The sequence below is a fragment of the Schistocerca cancellata genome, chromosome 2 (genome assembly GCF_023864275.1).
Source record: "Schistocerca cancellata isolate TAMUIC-IGC-003103 chromosome 2, iqSchCanc2.1, whole genome shotgun sequence".
Classification (NCBI taxonomy): Eukaryota; Metazoa; Arthropoda; class Insecta; order Orthoptera; family Acrididae; genus Schistocerca; species Schistocerca cancellata.
The window spans coordinates 140618717-140640620 of NC_064627.1; the positions used below are offsets into that span (position 1 = coordinate 140618717).

Genomic DNA, 21904 nt, shown 5'->3' on the forward strand with positions numbered 1-21904 from the left:
TAGTAAAGGAGTTTTGATATTTGGGGAGCAAAATAACTGATGATGGTCGAAGTAGGGAGGATATAAAATGTAGACTGGCAACGGCAAGGAAAGTGTTTCTGAAGAAGTGAAATTTGCTAACATCGAGTAGGGATTTAAGTGTCAGGAAGTCGTTTCCGAAAGTATTTGTATGGAGTGTAGCCATGTATGGAAGTGAAACATGGAGGATAAATAGTTTGGACAAAAAGAGAATAGAAGCTTTCAAAATGTGGTGCTACAAAAGAATGCTGAAGATTAGATGGGTAGATCACACAACTAATGAGGAGGTATTGAATAGAATTGGGGAGAAGAGGAGTTTGTGGCACAACTTGACTAGAAGAAGGGATCGATTGGTAGCACATGTTCTGAGGAATCGAGGGATCACCAACTTAGTATTGGAGGGTAAAAATCGTATAGGGAGACCAAGAGATGAATACACCAAGCAGATTCAGAAGGATGTAGGTTGCAGTAGGTACTGGGAGATGAAGAAGCTTGCACAGGATAGAGCAGCATGGAGAGCTGCATCAAACCAGTCTCAGGACTGAAGACCACAACAGCAACAATGATAGCTTCTTGGAAATTGAGAAGTAATAATGTTGAAAAAGTCAAAACTGAAATAGTAGGAAAAGCAGTCAGTCTTTACACATTTATATAAAAGTGATGACAGCAGATTAACCACTCATACCTGTAAATACTTCTTGCAAAGGAAACAAACTGGATTCGATAGGGTGAGAAAGATGTACAAAGGAAAAACACAAAACAAAGAGAGATTACAGATAAAGACAGTTTTAGAATAGGCATTACAGATGAAACCATACGAGTTTGTGTGGGGGGAGGGAGGAGAATCAGCTTCAAAGTAAACCAAGGAGATGAAAAATAAGTTATATTTGAGGCAAAGTAGAGAACACAAAATAATGTAAAAATGTAAACTCCATCGACATTCCCGGCTGCCGTGTCATACTCTGTCAGTGGCATCATTGGATGCGATGTGGAGAGGTGTGGGGTTTCATGTGAATTGTGATTTATGCAGCCACAACGCAATACACAAAATAAAATCCATGTAGACTTTGTTCCTTCTCATTCATCCATTCGTTAACACATTGTTCTCCATAAAACCCAACATCAGGGAGAAGTATTTTTATGTTAATAATTACAAGTAGCCATTGTAGGCCACTTCTGTGATGTATATTAAGAGCAAATTATGGCTAATGATAATCCACTCACAATGATAATTACAGGAATTACTTTTTACACTATGCAGCTGCTGTTTGTGTCAACAACTTTAAATTCAACATTTCTGTAACTTAACAGAATTCAAAGACCGTTTATCAGCTATCTAGAACTGAAAAGTGAAAACCTTTTTAATATTAACATTATTGTTAATTGGAAACTGAAATTACATGCCCACTTCCAAACATACTGATAAATTGTAGGTGTAACTAATAAGGTACTTTTTACATTGTTCTTGAGTGTCTGAGTATTTTTAATTTTCTGTCAGGTGCCTATCAGCAACCTGGTAGATTATTGCACCAGAAATAAAACTCCAGCCTAAACCGTAGACAGACACACATGACGAGTATGGAAATTATTTTCACCTCTAATCTTGTAGTCAGTTAAATTTATTCAAGTAAATATGAAACAAAGTGTCCCCTTTGAAAAAAGCTGTTCTCTCATCAGTTGTATTAAATAGCTGTCATTTATTTCTTATTAGTAGGGTTTAGACTTGGTAAACAGGTCACTTATTAAGCACAGTACACTTGTTATACAGCCCACAAGTACAATACTTAAAATTCCATGTATGGTCAGTTGTAAGCTGTAGGTTAGAATCGGGGTGCACAGTAGACCTCACAATGTTCCAGTCCACTGCAGTGGTCATTGTATAAACAACAACTGGATCATGGGGTCTCAGCATTGAATAAGAGCAACACACACATGGTCCTCTGCTAGGCATGTTGGTTCCTTTATTCTGAATCAGAAGTAGTTTCCTGACACCACATGATCCTATGTGCCACTAGGAGTCATGTTCCTGGCTTGTAACATCATTTGTAGTGTAAATGCTGTGATTTGCACACTGCTGGTTGTGGGACAATGCAAAAACAATTGCTTATATCGATATCTGAGTTGTTGGATACAACCGGTAGCTTAATATTTACTCGATTACATTTGTATTTTTCAAAGAAAATAGCTACCTACATTGGTAAGTATTGAGTCATGTATTTACAATACTTTACTGCTTATCATGCAGCTTTACAATGAATGCCGGTATTTGCCATTAAGCCAACACATCTTTTCAGGCCTTGATCTAGGTATTCAAATAATTTGTAGAAATATTGACTTATGGGGGAATTTTCCGTTTCTTGCTTTGTGTTGGATTGGTGCTTGCTAAATATTTTTTGCACAAGAGTACATAACTCTACTCTGAACTCTCGACAAGGGGACAAAGTCTACATGAAAAATATTTCTGTACCTTATATCATGACTGTGTTGATCAGAGTTCAGGTTAGAATGGTTTTTATTCCCAGCAACAAAAACCATTAATGAATAAATGTGTTGGGAAGAGAATGTAAGAATTCCAAGACCTTCATAGAGGCTTGTGTGATGTGTGTGGCTGTTTACACAGCATTCTTACTGCTCACTTCTAGTGAATAAACATTTCCTTATGGGCACTTTGGAAGTTGCCTCTGCTGTTTGCTGGTGGAGAGTGCTTAACCAGGGTACCAATTCTATGAATGTGACCTGTTACTCGTATGTTTGTAATTACCTTTACCTTTAAACCTTCTCTTTCTGCATTCATGTCACTCCTTGAAGTTACGGTCCTGCTGAACAGTGCCACTCGTAGCTATATCAAACTTCTTCACCGTCAGCAGGAAAGTGCTGTAATAATGGAGGAATATATTTGCTACATTAGTTACAAAAACATGTAACCACTGTATTTTACAGTCTCCATAACACTTTCAACGTATCAATTAAACATTCACATTTAAGCTCTTAATATCCAAACTCGTCGACAGGCAAATCACTAATATCCCAAAGCCAAGAAGTAAGTAAGTAATTAAGTTAGTAATTCCATACAATCTTCTTTTGTTTTTCTTATTTGGAACAAAGCCATTGTCATCCTGACCTCTGCTTCTCTGGCATCAAAGTATTAAGGGCCCCTTCCCCCTCAAGAAAACATTAGCCCTCTGTTGTGCCTTGTGAGTGTACTACACTTATATTTGCATTTCTTCTATGCACATAAATAAAGAATATGCATGCAGTATGTGGTCTTTCCTTTACTACTACTACCATAAATTAAGGTTTCTGCATGACCATCTATCATCACCACAGAGAAAGGATGTGGGACATGTTGCTACCTTTAAATAGCAACATGTACCACCACACACTGCCCCAAAAGATAATTCCATGAGAGAACAAGGATCAAAATTTTGCAAAGTAAGCCAATGCTCTTCTTATTAGGTCAACACAGTGAGAGAAGCTTCTAAGTGCAAACTGAATTTCTTGATTAATTTAGTTACATATTGACTCCATTATACTTGTTATGCAACTGTATTCAAAAAATTTTACACAGACTGTTTCATGTACTGTGTGGCCAATTAATGTCTGCTTCTGTTGCTAACAGGTCACTCCTATTTGTTAGAAATAGCATAATATGAATTTGTGCATGATTAAGGTTTAAAGTATTTACTGTGAACCACTTGTAAGCCCGTTCAGCTACCATGTTTGATAAGGTTAAGTTTGAACTCTTGATTCATATTTTTTGTTTGGTAATTTGGGGGAGCGGACCAAACAGCGAGGTCATCAGTCCCATCAGATGAGGGAAGGATGGGTAAGGAAATTGGCTGTGCCCTTTCAAAATAATCATCCTGGCATTTGCCTGAAGTGACTTAAGGAAATCATGGATGGCCAGATGCGGGTCTGAACCATCGACCTCCTGAATACGAACCCCGTGTGGTAACCATTGTATCATCGTGCTTGGTCTTGATTAGTATGCTTCTTTCATTGGCAAGGCATTACAATTTTTGAACCATCCTTTTAAAATCATTGGAAGACCATGTATGAAGGTTAAGAATAAGAATGGGCCTAGTACTGATCCTTGTGGGAACATACATGTTGTTACTGCAAAAATGCAAAATGGTTGAAGATGGGCCACTTTCTTGTTAGACCCCAAATTTAATTTCAAATCAGTTTAATTGCCTGTTGTTATTAAGGTTATTAGTGTTACTGTAGAATTATTGGAAATGATTTTTTAAATAATTTTTATCACCAACTGCAACAAATTTGAAGATGCACAATACCTGGTTTCAGATTTGGCATATTTATCTTCAGAGTGCATTTGCAGAGTTATATGCCAAAGCCTCATATTCTAACCTAATAGCAGTGTGATGCTGTGAAATATGCTTTTCAATGACAAAATTGTCATTTGTGAAGATCAGGTATTTGTATGAACAACACTGTGTGCATTGTTACTGCTACTTCACAAGTAACTTAAGTACAATATAATAATCAGCATTATCACATATTGGGCAAAATACATATTTTTATAAACTTGCCACACTTGCTTCTGTGTAACATAATTGAAACATGAGACTGCAGCATTTATGATTGGTGGGATAGGGAGGGACAGAGGAAGAAAAGGTTCAGATCTTGTTTTCACTGAAAACTTCAAGTACCTCTTTTCTTGTGGAGATTTTAGTGTTATCACTGATCAATATTTTGTTTCTTTTTATAACATTAAAGGATAGGACAAGATCAGAATTAATAATGAAATTGAACAGACAAGACTTTAAAGAAAAAGGAATTAAAAAGTGCTGAAGAGACCAATCGGTAAATCAAAGGTAAGGAAAGGAAAGATTAGGAAAATGAACACAGCAGATAAAAAGATGGACACACATGCCAAGAAGAATGCCTGTCTATGAGGTCCACATTAATTGCTTCTTTCAAGTCAATTTTACATTTGCAGATTCACATTGTAGTTGTCTTCTTTACAGGAGGTATATTTCATTATTTTTAATGTGTAGTAAATTTGTCTGACTGTTATGAAAATTATTTTGAGCAAATAAAGAAAGCTGATGCATTGAACTGACAATTGCTTTTATTCAGATTCCTTCAATTTCACATGGCGATTTTGCTTCTTTTGGCATATTTTTAATTTGTTCTTTTTACTTACTTCCTGGTTTCTAGTAAAATCTGGCTTTCACAAAATTTTATATTTATTCCAGGGTGCAAATACATATGGTCAGCTGGGAGTTGGTTATAAATCTGAGCTTTGTGCTGAACCTGCTGAAGTGAGAGCTCCAACAATTGACCCAAAGTTGCTTACAAGACTTTGTGGAGGTGGAGGCCATACACTCATTTTGGATAAAAATGGAAACATTTATTCCTGTGGCTGGAATAACAAAGGCCAATTAGGTCGGTCTGTGGAAGAGCAAGCAATATCTTTTGAACATATAGCAGCTCTTTCAGGGCATCATATCATTGATATCAGTTGTGGCTGGGAAACAAGTTTTGCTCTGACAAAGGATGGGAAATTATTTGGTTGGGGCTCCAATGTCTATGGACAACTGTCTCTGCCAAGGGATCAGGTTAGTGTGTTACAAGATTATGCCGAAGTTTACTTTTCCTGTGATGAAAGAAAATCATCTTGTTAAATGTTGTTGATTGCTCAAACCCAGCCACTACTTTGCCACTGTAATTCCCATGATTGGTCAGAGCATCTGTAACTCACATATCTTTAAAGATATTTGGTAGACTTGCCTCACAAACTTTTACCCAAAACTGAGCTTGACTCCTTTACATATTTATTGCTGTTCTTGCAAATTCATACATTTCAAGGTAATATGCAAAGGAAGGCTATTAACAGTGTTCCTGAGCAGACTTTTTGATATTTGTTGGTGATGAATCATTCTGCCATCCTCTCTATGTGGTATATAATTTAATAACAATTGAGAATAAACAAACAAACATATTGTAGTGATACTGAATAATGTTTTAGTTTTCTTTCTTTCCAGGTGAAATATAGTAAAAAGTTCTATATTATAATGAGATATATACAGTATTAATTACATTGAGTATAACGTGTATTTTAATTTTATCAATTACACATTTACTATTGGCAGCAGTTGATGTAATTAACAATGGTGTGTTACAAGGTGTGTGAAAAAAATAGTGAGACTGAGCAACAGTCTTGTCCCCTTCAAATTAGTTCCCTTCAGCAGAAGTACACTGGTGGAGTCATCAGTTTTGGTAGCAGTGCTGAAAGGCTTCAGCAGGTAGGGCCTTGTTGGTCACATTCTATTGAAAGTTCTGCAGAGTCCCAAAATGTCATTCTTTCAAGACTTTTTCAATTTTGGGAAAAGAAAAAAGTCACAAGGACTCAGATCAGGTAAATAGGGGGCCTTTGGAGCAACAGAAATGCCTTTTGAGGTAAAAAATCCCATGTGGAAGCAGCCGTGTGACACAGGGCCTTGTCACGCTGCAGCATCCACTTGTCTACACTGTCCAGTCTCACTCAAGTCATCTGTTTCTTGAACTTTTCAAGAATGTCTTTGTAAAACAGTTGGTTGACAGTTTGTTCTGGAGGAACAATCGCACGAGATCATGCACACGTTTGAAATTTCCATTGATTTTTGACGTTGAAGGTCTCCCTCAGCGAGGTTCATCTTCAACATGTTCTTGGCCTTCCAAAAGTGATTTGTGCCAGTGAAAAACTTCTGCTGTTGATAAGAAATGTTGCCTATAGGCCTTTTTCAACTTTGCAATGGTGACACTTGTGGATTCTCCAAGTTTAACACGAAACTTGATTACCTAACATTGCTTTAAATTCCTCTGTTCCATTTTTGTAACACACAACAAAAACACAACTTCACTGATGATGCTCTCAGAAATCATGCGAGGGCTGTATAGAGCTGAAACTCAAACTAAGCATCCGGAAGTGATGAATACAACAGTCTACACAAGTAGTACAACACTGCGGTCCCAGATTGCTCACTCCGTTGTCAGTCCGGCTATGTTTCTAACACCTTATGTGTTACCTGCATTTATGCACAGTGAAAGAGTCACTTCATTAAGTGAGACACTACATTATCTCTGAAACAATGTAGAATCAGCTTTTCTGGAGTAGTCTGTAAACTTCAGATGTGAATTTTTCTGAGGGCACATCTCTTTTGTGAAAGTTTGATTTTGTACAGTCTTACTTAAGCAGAATCAAGGTGTCTGTTAACAGCAGTTTTGTTTTTCTAATTTATGAATATATTGCCTTTCAGTGTGTCCTGATGATGTTGGTCAGAATTTTGTTTTAGATGTCTGCGGTATTTACTTTGTGTACACCACACATTTCAAGGTACTCAAAAGGGAAAGAACTCTCAATTCCTTAAAAAGTGCTTTGTAGTTTTTTAGTCTGTCTCTCTTTGTTGCTAGTTATGACAGTAACAGAAATTCGTGGATGGAAAAATACATAAAATAAGGGGGAGATAACTCCACATATATAATTAAGGGGAGACTGGCCAATGATCCCTTCAGTGTAGATCAACACCACACTCGAACTCTTATGGGAATTGGTGAAACGCCACAAGTAATGAAGGTAATGGGCAAGGGCACTACGTCAAAAGTGTGCAGGTAAGTTGAGAATTTGGATCTGATGAGAGGCGTTCTGGGGTAGTCCATGCAGTTGACAATGACCACTGTTTCTGAATGGCTCAGTGGCCAGAGCTTCTACATAGTAAGCAGGAGACAAGAGTTCGAATCCCAATCTGGCACAAATTTTCAACTTTTCCTGTTGATGTAAATCAGTGCCCATTAACAGCTACATGTCATAATTCGTTTGAGTCTTGTGTCAAAATGGTTTCTGTGGCTTTCCAAGTCACCTGACATCCAACCTATTTGGAATAATTTTGACGCCATCAACTGGGATGTGTGTCCTTTGGACCCTGCTCCAATGAATTCTCGTGAGTTGTGGGTAGCAGTTGAGTGCTTATGGATTAGGAATGGATCCTTAAGAGTTTTGGTGTCTTGTAGAGTTCTGTCTTATGTACTGTTGCCATCATCAGGGTAAAAGTAGGTGCTACACACTACTAGCAGGTATGTCTAATTCAGTTGTTTGTAAATGTTTGTTGTAAAGTATTTACATCTACATTATTCAGAATAATGATCACTGATGTACTGAAGAGGCAAGATAAGAGAGACGTGTAAAGAATAGGCTGAGCTGGAAAATAAATTCATCTGCTGGACATACAACATGCATTAAAATAATTCCATGCAATACAATTATGTTCATGAAATTTTCTGCCAATAAATTAATTAAAAATCCTGAGAGAGAGATCATGAAATTTTTTGATTACAAAATTACTTATTTTACTGATGTGTTCTAACTATTAGAGTTGTATTGTAACATGGAACTAAGTTTTATGGTATCATTCTATTAAAAGAGATGTGTACCATACTTGCTTTTCTGTGATTTATGATCTTTCTTACCCAGTTATTCATATGTTCAATGTAGAATAAGACGCATGATGACAGTTTTCACCTACACAAAGAACAGTCAGAAATAAAAGCCATGATAAAATCTAAAACCGTTTTAGGCCCAACTCATTATTGTAACAGGAAACTTTGAATTTGTAATTTCACACTTATGCTTATGCCACAAAACCACACACTGTACATCACATAATAATTTATTAATATAAGCTGTAATCACACCAATCTTTAAACATGGAAACAGAAAAGATTGTAACAACTACAGAGGTATCTCTTTAATCAGCATTGTGGGTAAAATCTTCTCAGGTATTGTTGAAAGGAAAGTGCGAGTATTAGTTGAGGACCAATTGGATGAAAATCAGTGTGGGTTTAGGCCTCTTAGAGGTTGTCAGGACCAGATCTTTAGCTTACGGCAAATAATGGAGAAGTGTTATGAGTGGAACAGGGAATTGTATCTATGCTTTATAGATCTAGAAAAGGCATATGACCGGGTTCCTAGGAGGAAGTTATTGTCTGTTCTACAAGAGTATGGAATAGGAGGCAAACTTTTGCAAGCAATTAAAGGTCTTTACATGGATAGTCAGGCAGCAGTTAGTGTTGACGGTAAATTGAGTTCATGGTTCAGAGTAGTTTCAGGGGTAAGACAAGGCTGCAACCTGTCTCCACTGTTGTTCATATTATTTATGGATCATATGTTGAAAACAATAGACTGGCTGGGTGAGATTAAGATATGTGAACACAAAATAAGCAGTCTTGCATATGCGGATGACTTAGTTGTGATGGCAGATTCGATTGAAAGTTTGCAAAGTAATATTTCAGAGCTAGATCAGAAATGTAAGGACTATGGTATGAAGATTAGCATCTCCAAAACGAAAGTAATGTCAGTGGGAAAGAAATATAAACGGATTGAGTGTCAAATAGGAGGAACAAATTTAGAACAGGTGGACGGTTTCAAGTACTTAGGATGCATATTCTCACAGGATGGCAACATAGTGAAAGAACTGGAAGCGAGGTGTAGCAAAGCTAATGCAGTGAGTGCTCAGCTACGATCTACTCTCTTCTGCAAGAAGGAAGTCAGTACCAAGACTAAGTTATCTGTGCACCGTTCAATCTTTCGACCAACTTTGTTGTATGGGAGCGAAAGCTGGGTGGATTCAGGTTACCTTATCAACAAGGTTGAGGTTATGGATATGAAAGTAGCTAGGATGATTGCAGGTACTAGTAGATGGGAACAATCGCAGGAGGGTGTCCACAATGAGGAAATCAAAGAAAAACTGGGAATGAACTCTATAGATGTAGCAGTCAGGGCGAACAGGCTTAGATGGTGGGGTCATGTTACACGCATGGGAGAAGCAAGGTTACCCAAGAGACTCATGGATTCAGCAGTAGAGGGTAGGAGGAGTCAGGGCAGGCCGAGGAGAAGGTACCTGGATTCGGTTAAGAATGATTTTGAAGTAATAGGTTTAACATCAGAAGAGGCACCAATGTTAGCACTGAATAGGGGATCATGGAGGAACTGTATAAGGGGGGCTATGCTCCAGACTGAAAGGCATAATCAGTCTTAAATGATGATGATGATGATGATGATATAAGTATGGTTTTTTAAACGAACTGTAAACATGAACTTGACAGTACCTTGTGCTCCATAGAGAATGTCTTTAACAGCAAATGTAGATAATAAAGAATGTAATTGCAATTGTTTTCTTTTTAAATCTGAGCCAAGAACTAAGTGTATTTGATCTTAAATATTTTAAAAAATGTACAAGTAATACAACTATGTAAATAGCCAAATGTAGGTTTACAATCACTGGAAGAATGTATCACTCTTACAATCAGTTTGGAGGTATGTTTTCATGTCATACTGACCAACTAATTACAATTTTTTTAAAGGTTACATTCAGTGCCTCACCTCTCCAGTTGACAGACCATAAAGTGAAACAACTTTCATCTGGTCTAAGACACACAGCAGTTGTCACTGAACAGGGTGATGTATTTGTTTGCGGTAGTGGAAGAAAAGGGCAACTAGGAATTGTACATTATGGCCAGCCACTTAAAGAAAGTTATACTTTACAACACGGTAATTATTAATTGTAGAGAGTAATACTTCATTGTCTGTTGTTATAATATGCTGACATTTATTTTCTTACGTGCAGCAACTTTGGAAAATATATTTCAGACAGTATCCCCTAAGTCCCATTTTTATGTCGCACTGCACATGTAATTGTTTGAAAATTAATTATATTTTTCATACTATGTCATCACATTTTGTTCATGTGTGTGTCTCAATGGCTAATATTTATTTTGTAGTTTCATGTGATAGTACTTTCAACTGAAATGAATAATTTACTTGAATAGCAGTACTTGTTTTAACTGCAGAATTAATGTGCTAGGTGTTAACATTGGCTCCACTAATTACTGCAGAAGGTTCAAATAAGTTATCTTCTAAAGCTGTTTTATAGATAACTTAAGTGTTTTGGGATAAACCAGACAACTGAAACCATCTGCAAATATCGCCAAACTCTTATCTATACATATTTTATGATGCAGTTTATAGTAGATTCACATTTTTGAAGCAACTTAAAGTTTTTTAATTTTTGACTGATTTAAGTATGGCTATTTTCAGCAAGAAGTTTTCTCATATTTATTATATAGACATAATTTACAGACCTATTTGTTCTGATTCTTTATATTGTGCTTCATAATGTATGTTACATAATGAGAGCAAGCTTTTCTCGCTTGGTCCACTCCCCTTATGAAAATACCAGTTGATGACTGATTTTTATCCTGTGTGTGTGTTTTTTGACTTAACCACGTTATCATTTCATAATATGTTGTATATAAAGGAGAAGATTCAATGAACAGAATGAGTTCTCCATTCATGCATGTTTCAACATCTATGATGAACTGCTCATTTTTGTTCGCCGTGCTGTGCTCCTGACATCCTGTTATATACAGTGCCCAGTTGCAGTATCCAACCACCATGTACTGTTCTCTCCAGCCTGGCTTGCTGCGAAGAAATGACACTCTGACAGCTAGGCATAATGACAAATTCAGTGCCTCCTAGGTGTCAGTGTGCACCTCACAAACGTTTTTGCTGAAGAACATAAATGCAGACAATTAATTTTTTTGCCTTTTCTATGTAACTTTGCTGAAATTTATTCAGTATTTTTAATTTTTTTAAACTGTTAAAAAAAGTAACTTTAAAATCAATCAGAGTAGATATTCCTTATGCGAATACAAACAAAAATGAGTTTTCACTCCACTTACAAAACCTCAGTCTTTATCTATTATTGCCTTCAGTACTGTTGATGATGCATTGGAAATCACTTGCAACATTTTTATTTAGGTATTATTTCATTCTTTTTTATCATTCCACTAGTGAGTACGCAACATGTTGCAATGCCATTCAAAGAAAGAAAGTGTTTATGCTTAAATTCTGTTTGTTGAAGTGCTTTTGAATACATAATATTTTTTGTATTACTATCTGGTGCTTACAAAAATAAATTGGAAGGTTTTCCAGACCATGAAAAGGCCACATGTTAAAAGCATTTGCCAAATTAGTCCACACACCTGTAACGATTGTCCTTGTGCTTTGTTGATGGCTATTGCAAATTGAATTGTATGATTTTATTCCAAATATCAAATGTTTTGCAAAACATTTACTGGATGCATGTTGTAGTTGTAGATACATATTGATCATCAAATTTAATTTCTGTACATCTCACCATAAAACTGATGATCTGAGACATGCATGACATTCAGCAGTGGCTATTGAACATGGTATAATTGATAGAGTGTGTTGAAAATCACCAGAAAATGCAGTGAGTGCATCACCTAACATCTGTTCTTCTCCTCTCAGTCCTCTGAGTGTATGATGAAGTGCTCCCAGTGTATTTGTGCACCATTGTACATTCATCCTATGTGATGCTTTGATGTATTGGAATGCTTTACACATTCCAGAACTTTTGTTGATATTGCATATCGGTATCTCTGTGATTTGTGTGTTGGACAGGAATTCACTGCTAATGCATTGTTTGGAGGAGGAGGAGGAGGATATTGGTGTTTAACATCCCGTCGACAACGAGGTCATTAGAGACGGAGCACAAGCTCGGATTAGGGAGGGATGGGGAAGGAAGTCGGCCGTGCCCTTTGAAAGGAACCATCCCGGCATTTGCCTGGAGTGATCTAGGGAAATCATGGAAAACCTACATCAGGATGGCCGGACGCGGGATTGAACCGTCGTCCTCCCGAATGCGAGTCCAGTCATTGTTTGGATTCCACCAAAAAGAGTTGCCACAATTCCAGATAATGTGATTGTCAAAATAAGAGAAATGAGAAAAGTTTTCCCTGTTTTCCCGGAAAATACAATCTACCACTTTGGCTTGTAATTGCGATCATAATTCTGTCATACACTACTAGAAAATATTTTTCTGGGCCATATTCTGAAAGATTAATTTGAACAAATGTATCCAATTCATTGGCATTAAAGTGTGTTTCTCATTTCAAATCATAATCTAAAAGGTTGTTAGCAGATTGATTTGGTGTAGGCTTTTCCAATTGTGCTTTGTGACTGCCAGATATATGTCCTCAGTCAAAACCTATGCCTCATTATACGTGTGTGGTCTGAATTGAATGTCCAGTTTTTGGTTCATAGCATGCAAATGATATAGAGTGTCTTCACTTATGTAGTCTTCAAATTTACCCAAATATATGCACTGACCTGTCACTGTTTGTATTTGATTCAATTCAGTTATGTCATGCATGCATACTCATCCACCAAAAACACATTAACCTGCTAAACTATATGAAATACACACTTGAAACAACTCACATGTCAGATACTGTAAAATGGTCATACTGATTCAGAAGCCCTCACTGGTAGACACACAACAACTCACCAAAGTTTCATCAAAGTTGGATGCATAGTATGGGAATGTAAATGGGTTAAATGGAGAAGCAGAGAGAGAGAGAGAGAGAGAGAGAGAGAGAGAGAGAGAGTCCTCTTTTTATCTACTGACAGTCTGAAGATGAGCACTAGCTTGTTGAAACCGATAATGGCATTATGAAATGCTCTTGTGGCTGTGTCAAAAAAGATAAAAACAAAAGAATGTAAGTCAATTACTTTATTTCCAAGAAATGTCATTTTTCCAAAGAATGAGAAAGGATGCACACACACACACACACACACACACACACACACACACACACACTCATTTTATTGTTTGGAGAGGCTCAGATGAAAACAGAAGCAGCAGGAAGAGAGTGAAAATATAAAACCCAAGAAAACTTGCCCATGAACAGGCAAGGATAGTTACATATTGCACACTGCCATATCAGCCAGGAGGTGGGGGCAGAGTGTCAGACTGAGACAGAGGGACTCAGCTGAAACAACAATGTAGATTATGAGTCATAGACCTTTTTAAAAAGTTTTCTTGTTATTCCCTAGAATTTGTCTGTAAAATTGCTATATACTTTTGCCATCTCTGAGAAGAGTCTTTACGATTTTCAGAATGTAAGAACCTGCGTGTTCTGAAATTAATATCAGATTATTGTGCTCTAATCAGTGACAACATGTCAAACAAGATTTTTTTTAATTTTATGGTTATAAATGTAGCTTCCATTTAGCCAATTTTGCATGGAATTAAAATGTAGTATATTTAGTACTTCTAGTTTGTAGACACACTACTCTTATGCTTTTAATGAAACTGATAAGCTACATTGCTGTCAAGCATGCGTGATAGTTTATAAAACACACAGTAATTTCAGAGGAAAAAATAAAACAACTTGAGTAGGCACAGCATTAAAATACTTGCCTTCTATTCAGGAGGAGTTGGGTTCATATTCCAGTGTGGTCATCTTGTTATAGATTCTTTTGACAATTCTGCTGCCATTGCTGTATGCCTTTCTTCTTAAACTTGGGTACTTCTTTGGTGTTAATGGCTATAAGCTTTCTAACGGCCTGTTCTGCAGAATGCCATGAAAAGGACTGTATCCTCTCCTCTTTACATAGCATAGCTTTTAAAGAAATTTTTTGAGTTTTCTTTCTCCAATGCTTCAACTGGATTTTTTCCCCTGTTAATTTATTACTTAATTATCTGACCTAGAAGACTAGATAAACTTATTTTTCAGAAAATAATGATTATTCTACTCCAGAATCACAGAAGGTTGGAGCAGTCAGCAAATGCTTGTTATCAAATTGCTTACACATGGCATTGTCTGTAGGTTTTCTGTCCTTAGATATTTGATGGAACCATTGCTGATTCTTAGTTGTGAGACACGCATTGTTTTCTTTTCCCTGCATATGACTTTGATAATTGCCTTTCCTAATGTCCAATTTGACGGTGAAAAACAGTGCTCATTAGCTTCTGAGCTCTCTCTTTTTCCAGTATTTTCATTGGGGGGGGGGGGGGGGGGGAGTGCAGGGGGGGAGCCAGTGGTCATTCTAGTGAGACCCTCCCCTGGGAATGCAGAATCTGTAGTAGAAATAAGCTGATAGAGAAGCAGGAGCATAAGATCTGTGCCCTTCAGGTGCAGTTACAATACACAAAGGGGGAATTAGATAGGTTGAGGGGGGTGAAGGGTGCTGGGGAATAGGAACCGGCTGTTGGTAAGAAGGCAGCTAGCAGGAGGAGGTATTCAGACAGTTGTACTTTGCGTATATGCAATCGATTTGACCAGCTGTCAGAGTTGAGTGGAGAGGAGCCTCTTGTAGCTGTAGGTGAAGGAAACATGCAGTAGTCCTGAGCAGGTAGGAGGGCTAAGTCAGTTGCAAAGTCTAATAGGAAGAAGGTCCTGCTGCTGGGCAGTTCACATGGTAGAGGTGTGAGCCAGCAGTTGCAGGAAATGACTACTCAAACTGGTGGCCCAAATGTGCATTTCATGCAACTGTTTCAGTGTCTGCATTTCATACAATTGTTTCAGTGTCGTGATCGGCCTCGTCGTAATGCAGCTGTAAGGTGCGTTAACAGAGAGCTGGAGAAGGCACTGATGGCATGGATGAAATTTCAATGGTGCTAGTTAAGTCTAACAGTAGATCGGGTTTCATTTGGCATGGCCTGCACCTCAGTAGGTGTGGGAAGGGGAGGCTGGGAAAGCTTATAGGTGACAGTGTAGTGGGTGGTGGTGGGATCACTCATGGGAAAATTGTTTTAGTAGTTTGTGTTAGATCTGCACCTTTTTTTAGATTGCATTCCAGTGATAGGTATACCTGCTTAAAGGAAACCCCTCTAACTAAGGGATCACCTTCAGAGGACATCATGTTTCCAAGTAGAGAAGGAATTAGCATATTTCATCAAAATATAGGAGGTATTAGAGATAAAGTTAGTGAACTGCTTATAGATGTTGACTCTGAAATTATTGGTATATAGAAGCACCACTTAAATAATTTGACAATTCAGATATGCTTCCTTTACCAGGATACAGATTAGCTGGGTACCTTGTGGAGTGTGGGAGTGGCCATGTACATAAAAACAGTATTCCATTTAAGTCCATACATATATCACGGCATTGCACTGAACAGATATTTGAATGTTGTGCAGGGGCAGTTGAATTTAGTGAAACTAAACTTCTAATTTTTGTTGTTTATAGGTCTCCTAACTCTGACTTCAGAGCATTTCTGCTCAGGCTAGAGAGGGTTATGGATTCACTTTATAGGAAGTACCAGAAATTAGTTTTGGGTGGTGTATATGATTGTGCAAGAAAAAGGATGTTGGTAGATCTCCTAAGTTCATATGATCTGATGCAGACTGTGTTTTTCCAACTAGTGTGCAGGGGGACAGTAGCTCAGCCATAGACAATATTTTTATTCATTACTAGATTGGCATTCTGTTAGTGAAAGAGTGAATGGCCTGTCAGATCATGATGCACAAATTTTAACACTAAAAGGCTTTTTTACTTGAACAAATGTCACATATAATTACAAACTATGTAGGAAATTTAATCCAATGGCAATAGAGAGTTTTTTTAAACCTCATCAAGGAACAAGAGTGGCATGATGTTTATAGTACCAATAACATAGATGACAAATATAATTCTTTCCTTAGCACATTTTTCATGCTCTTTGAGAGCTGCTTTCCATTAGAACATTCTAAATGGGATACTAGCAGTAAAAGGCAGCCTGGGTGGCTGACTAGTGGGGTAAAGATATCATGTAGAACAAAGTGGGAATTATATCAAAATGTTAGTAGCAGTCACAATTAAGCTACAGTAGCCCATTACAAACAGTATTGCAAGGTGCTTAAAAATGTTATTAGGAAGGCAAAGAGTATGTGGTATGCAAATAGAATAGCTAATTCACATGATAAAATTAAAACCATATGGCCAGTTGTGAAGGAAGTGTCTGGTCAGCAGCACAAGGTTGACGATATAAAGTCAGTAAAAATATTTCCGTAACTGATAAATCAGATATATGTACAGTATAACAGTCATTTTCTGAGCATTGCTGGTGAATTAAATAAAAATTTACTTTCTTCAGGGAATCATATAACTCTCTTGGCAAATGCCTTTCCAAGATTAATGTCTCAAATACTCCTCTGTGATACAGACAGGGGGGAGGGGAGGGGGGGGGGGGGAGGTTGAGTCAGTAATTAAATCACTGAAGATTGAGGACTCTCATGGATATGAAGGAGTGCCTTGCAGAATATTAAAGTACTGTGCTGTACATGTTAGCCCTGTACTTAGCCATATTTGTAATTTTTCCTTAACGAATGCTCGGTTTCCTAAACGTTTAAAATACTCAGTAGTTAAGTCGCTTTATAAAAAGGGAGAAAGGAATGATGTAGACAATTTTAGACCTATTTCTATGCCATTAGTTTTGCTAAAGTTATTGAAAAGGCTGTGTATGCAAGGATAATTGATCATTTTATATCACATAATTAGCTGTCAAATGTACAGGGATGGGTTAAACAAAAAGTTTCAAATGCTAGGCAAATGTTTTGATTTAACTAAAGCGTTTGATTGTGTTGATCACAAAATATTGCTCCAGAAGTTGGACCATTAAGAAATATGAGGAGTAGCTCACAACTGGGTCACCTCTTACTTTAGCAACAGACAGAAAAAAAGCCATTATTCACAGTGTTGAGAATGGCTGTGATGTAGGGTCTGAGTGGGGTATGGTCAAATGGGGGGTGCCCCAGGGATCAATGCTGGAGCCACTACTGTTCCTTATTTATAGAAATGATATGCCCTCTAGTATTATGGGTATCTCTAAAATATTTCTGTTTGCTGATGACACGATCTTGGTAGTAAAGGATGTTGTGTGCAACGTTGGCTTGGTTTCAAATAGTGCAGTTCATGACATAAGTTCATGGCTTGTAGAAAATAAACTAATGCTAAATCACAGTAAGACTCAGTTTTTACAGTTTCTAACACACAATTCAACAAAACCCAGTGTTTTAATTTTACGGAATGGGCATATGATTAGTGAAACTGAACATTTCAAATTTCTAGGTGTTCAGATAGATAGTAAACTGTTGTCGAAAGCCAACATTCAGGATCTTGTTCAAAGACTTAATGCTGCCATTTTGACTATTGAAATGGTATCTGAAGTAAGTGATCGTTTGACATGAAATTCAGTCTATTTTGCTTATTTTCATTCGCTTATGTTGTATGGTATTATATTGTGGGGTAACTCTTCCCATTCTAAAAGGATATTTTTGGCTCAGAAACGGGTGGCTTGGGCAATAAGTGGTGTAAGTTCGCAAACCTCTTGTCAACCCCTGTTCATTAGTCTGGGTATTTTGACATTGGCCTCTCAATATATATATATATATATATTCTTCACTGATGTTTCTTGTTAACAATATCAGCTTATTCCCAAGAATAATTCACTCAGTTAATACTTGGCAGAAATCCAACCTGCATTTGTATCGGACTTCCTTAACTCTTGTGCAGAAAGATGTGCAGTATACTGGTGCATCCATTTTCAATAAGCTATCACAAGAATTCAAAAATCTTAGCTGTGATCCATGCGCTTTCAAATCAAAACTGAAGAGTTTCCTCCTCGGTCACTCCTTCTATTCTGTTGAGGAATTCCTTGAAAAATTAAGCTGATTCTTATGTTATATTGTTGATTGCATTTACTTAAACTTATGGCTTGACTTTTTTTGGATTCATAAGTATTTTATTTTTATCTGGTATTACTTTTATGTTGCAATTTCAGTAACTGACACACTTCATGTCCATGGACATTTGCTTCTGTGGAACTTGATGTGTAAATAAATAAACAAATAAATAGTAGGAAGTACACACACGACCATGCAGACATCCAAACACACTCTACTGCAGCTGTGGCAACATTGAAAACTGATTATTGAGTTATTGAAAGCAGTTACCTGGACTGATGGATGTGGGGGGGGGGGGGGGGGGGTAGGGAAGGATGCATGATGCATCGAGGAGATATTGATGTAGTGTGAGGTGGGAATGGAAAAGACAGATGACTCAGAGACAGGGAGAGGAAGGGATGGATACATACATACATACATAGAGAGAGAATTTCCATTTGTATAGTTTAGAGAAGCTTGGGCTGGAAGGGAGTGTCCAAATGGCCCACATAATAAAGCAACTGCTGAAGTCATTTGTGTTGTGGTGTGGAGCATGTTTGGCAGCTGAATGGCCAAATTTGCAGTTGGCCACAATTTGGCAGTGGCCACTCATGAGAGTAGACTGCTGGTTACATGCTGGTTGACCAGTTGATTTGGGGCAGGGACAAATAGCTAGGTCATCAGTCCCATCGGATGAGGGAAGGATGGGGAAGGAAGTTGGCCATGCCATTTCAAAAGAACCATCCCAACATTTGCCTGAAGCGATTTACGGTTATCACAGAAAGTCTGAATCAGGATGGCCAGACTCTGGTTTGGACCGTCATCTTCTCGAGTGCGAGTCTTCACTGCACCACCTCGCACTGTTGGTCACATGTCATTTCCACATAGAATGCTGTACAGTAATTACAGCATGGCTGATACATAACATGGCTGCTTTCACATATGACCCTGCCTTTTATGGGATAGGTATTGCATGTGGCTTCAGTAGGAGATGGTGGGAAGGTATGTGAGACAGGTCTTGCATCTGAGGTGTCCACAAGGGAATTAACCATGGTGTGTAGGACTGGGAGCAGAATTGGAATAGGGATGGATATTCTAGAGGGTGGGTGGGTGGCACAACAGTACTTGGGGTGATGTGGGTAGGATTTAGGGTAGGATATACCTCACTTCAGGGTACAATGAGAGGTAGTCGAAGTCCTGGTGAAGAACGTAGGTGAGCTTTTCAAGGCCAGGGTGACACTTGGGGATCTCAGGAGTGTTGGTTGTGGCTGTTTAACAGGTTTACTGTTGTCAGTGGAGCAGATAGCATGGAAGACCTGTTTATGGGTGACATGGGTATTGGTTATTGGTACAGTTTGACAACTCATGCTTTCCACTGCAGATGTGGCATTCACTGGCAGCAAGACTGTAAGGAAGAGACTTTTTGACATGAAATGGCATTGTGGAGGTACTGTTGGTGGTTGTGTGCTTGATACAAACAGCCCTATTTATAGAGCCACATGAGACATGGGGATCAACATCTAGGAAGTTGGCAAATTGAGATGAGGACCAAGTGAAGTGTATTTAGAAACAGGTGTTGAAGTTATGGAGGAAAGAGCAAAGGTTGTCCCCTACCATGGGAACAGATTATAAAAATGTCATCAATGAATCTGAATCAGACAAGGGGTTTTAGGTGTTGGCAGTATAGGAGGGATTCTTCCAGATGACTCATAAATAAGTTGGCATAGGATGGTGCCATGTGAGTTCCCATGGCAATACTGTGGATTTGTTTATGGATTTGGACTTATGAGAAATAATTGTGGCTCAGGATGTGGTTGGCCAGAAGGATTAGGAAGGAGGTAGTGGGACTGGTATCAAGAAGATGCTGGAAAAGATAGTGTTCCACGGCCACAAGGTCATGGGTATGGGGGATGTTGGTGTACAGGGGGATTGCATCCATAAAGACCAACAAGGAGGTAACGGGACAGGACGGGAATTGTGGAGAGATGATGAAGAAAGTGAGAAATGTATTGGACATAGAATGGAAGGTTATGGACAATAGTTTGGAGGTTTTTGGTCAACAAAGACAGATGTTCATTCCATGGGAGCACTGTAGCCAGCCACAATGGAGAGACCTGTGGGGTTGGATTTGAGGAGTTTGGGGAGTAGGTTAAAGGTACGAGTGCAGAGGGTTGCTAATGTGGAGAAGGCGATGGATTCAGATCTCAGGTTTTGGGATGGACATAAGGTCTTGAGTTGCCAGAAGTCATGTTGGACTTCTGGGATGGGATCATGTTTGTAAGGTTTGTATTCAAAGGTGCTGGAAAGTTGATGTAGACTCTCAGCCACATTGTCACTAAGATTGGTCACTGCAGTAGCAGAGCCTTTACCTGCGGGAAGTTTGATAAGGTTTGGACAGGTTTCGAGGTCATGGATTGCTGTGTGTTCCATAGGAGTGGTGATGGACTCACTATGGCGATATTTAGGGAAAAAAGATGAAACCAGGATAAAAGTGAGGAATTCTTGAAAGATTACCAGGGGATGAGTGGGTGGAAGGGGACAAGGATAAGCAGTTGAATAGAGGTTGGAACTGTTTTAAACATGGTTCTGTGTGGGGTTTTGGTTGACTGTTGTTAGCGGTGTGCATGCAAAGAAATGTCTGCACTGAAGGTCCTTTACATGTCCAACCTGGTTGAACCTAGGTTTTGTGCTAAAGATGAATCCTTTGGACAGTACACAGACTTCTGCAGGGATCAGAGTTTTGGCAGAAAGGTTGACACTAGTGTTATTGAATGGTGTTCAGTGGCACTGTTTTTCATGGAGAGTGGATGATGTTTTTGGGGATGTGGATGGCAGAGTGGGTCAACAAGACAAGATCGGGGAGCTATGAGGCCTCAAAGGGAGAATGGGGTCAGATTATTAAGCTGTTTATTGGCTAGGGGAGTCCCATGTGGCCATAAGACAGGATTAGCTGGGATAGCTTTCTCAGATGGTGCTGGGAATGCTGACCCAACTGTTGAAGGCCAAGAATTTTCACTGCAGTGATAGCATTCAAGAATTTGTGCTCACAAAGTAAAATGATTTTGTGAAAGGAGTAGAGAGGCTAGAAGCTGTCAAGTATGGTTTGAACTTGGAGTGCTTGATTATGAAGGACTGGATTGGTGAGGATGAGAGACTGATGGAACTGGAAAAGGTGAAGGTTCTTGTAGTAGAGTGAGTGTCAGCTCGAGACATAAATTTTAACAGTAAGCCCATGAGGTAGCCTACCAGGTGCCAGACAGTATTTCAGAAAGAAGATGTGTGGCTGGAGTTTTGCCAGGAAAAATGAGTTTCTTTTTCTTTCTGTTTTAAATTTAACCACACTGTTATATCATGATGATTGACAGCAGAAATAT

The 21904-nt window shown here is 38.3% G+C and overlaps 1 protein-coding gene across 2 annotated transcripts in view; it reads left to right on the forward strand.

Moving 5' to 3' along the window:
- LOC126161421 (secretion-regulating guanine nucleotide exchange factor) overlaps positions 1–21904 on the forward strand; it is a 72167-nt gene that overhangs the window by 22675 nt on the left and 27588 nt on the right. For both annotated transcript variants that reach the window (XM_049917221.1, XM_049917220.1), the window contains exons 2-3: positions 5238–5600; positions 10381–10567. In XM_049917221.1, the coding sequence (XP_049773178.1) occupies positions 5238–5600; positions 10381–10567 (550 nt within the window). The remainder of the gene's footprint in view (positions 1–5237; positions 5601–10380; positions 10568–21904) is intronic.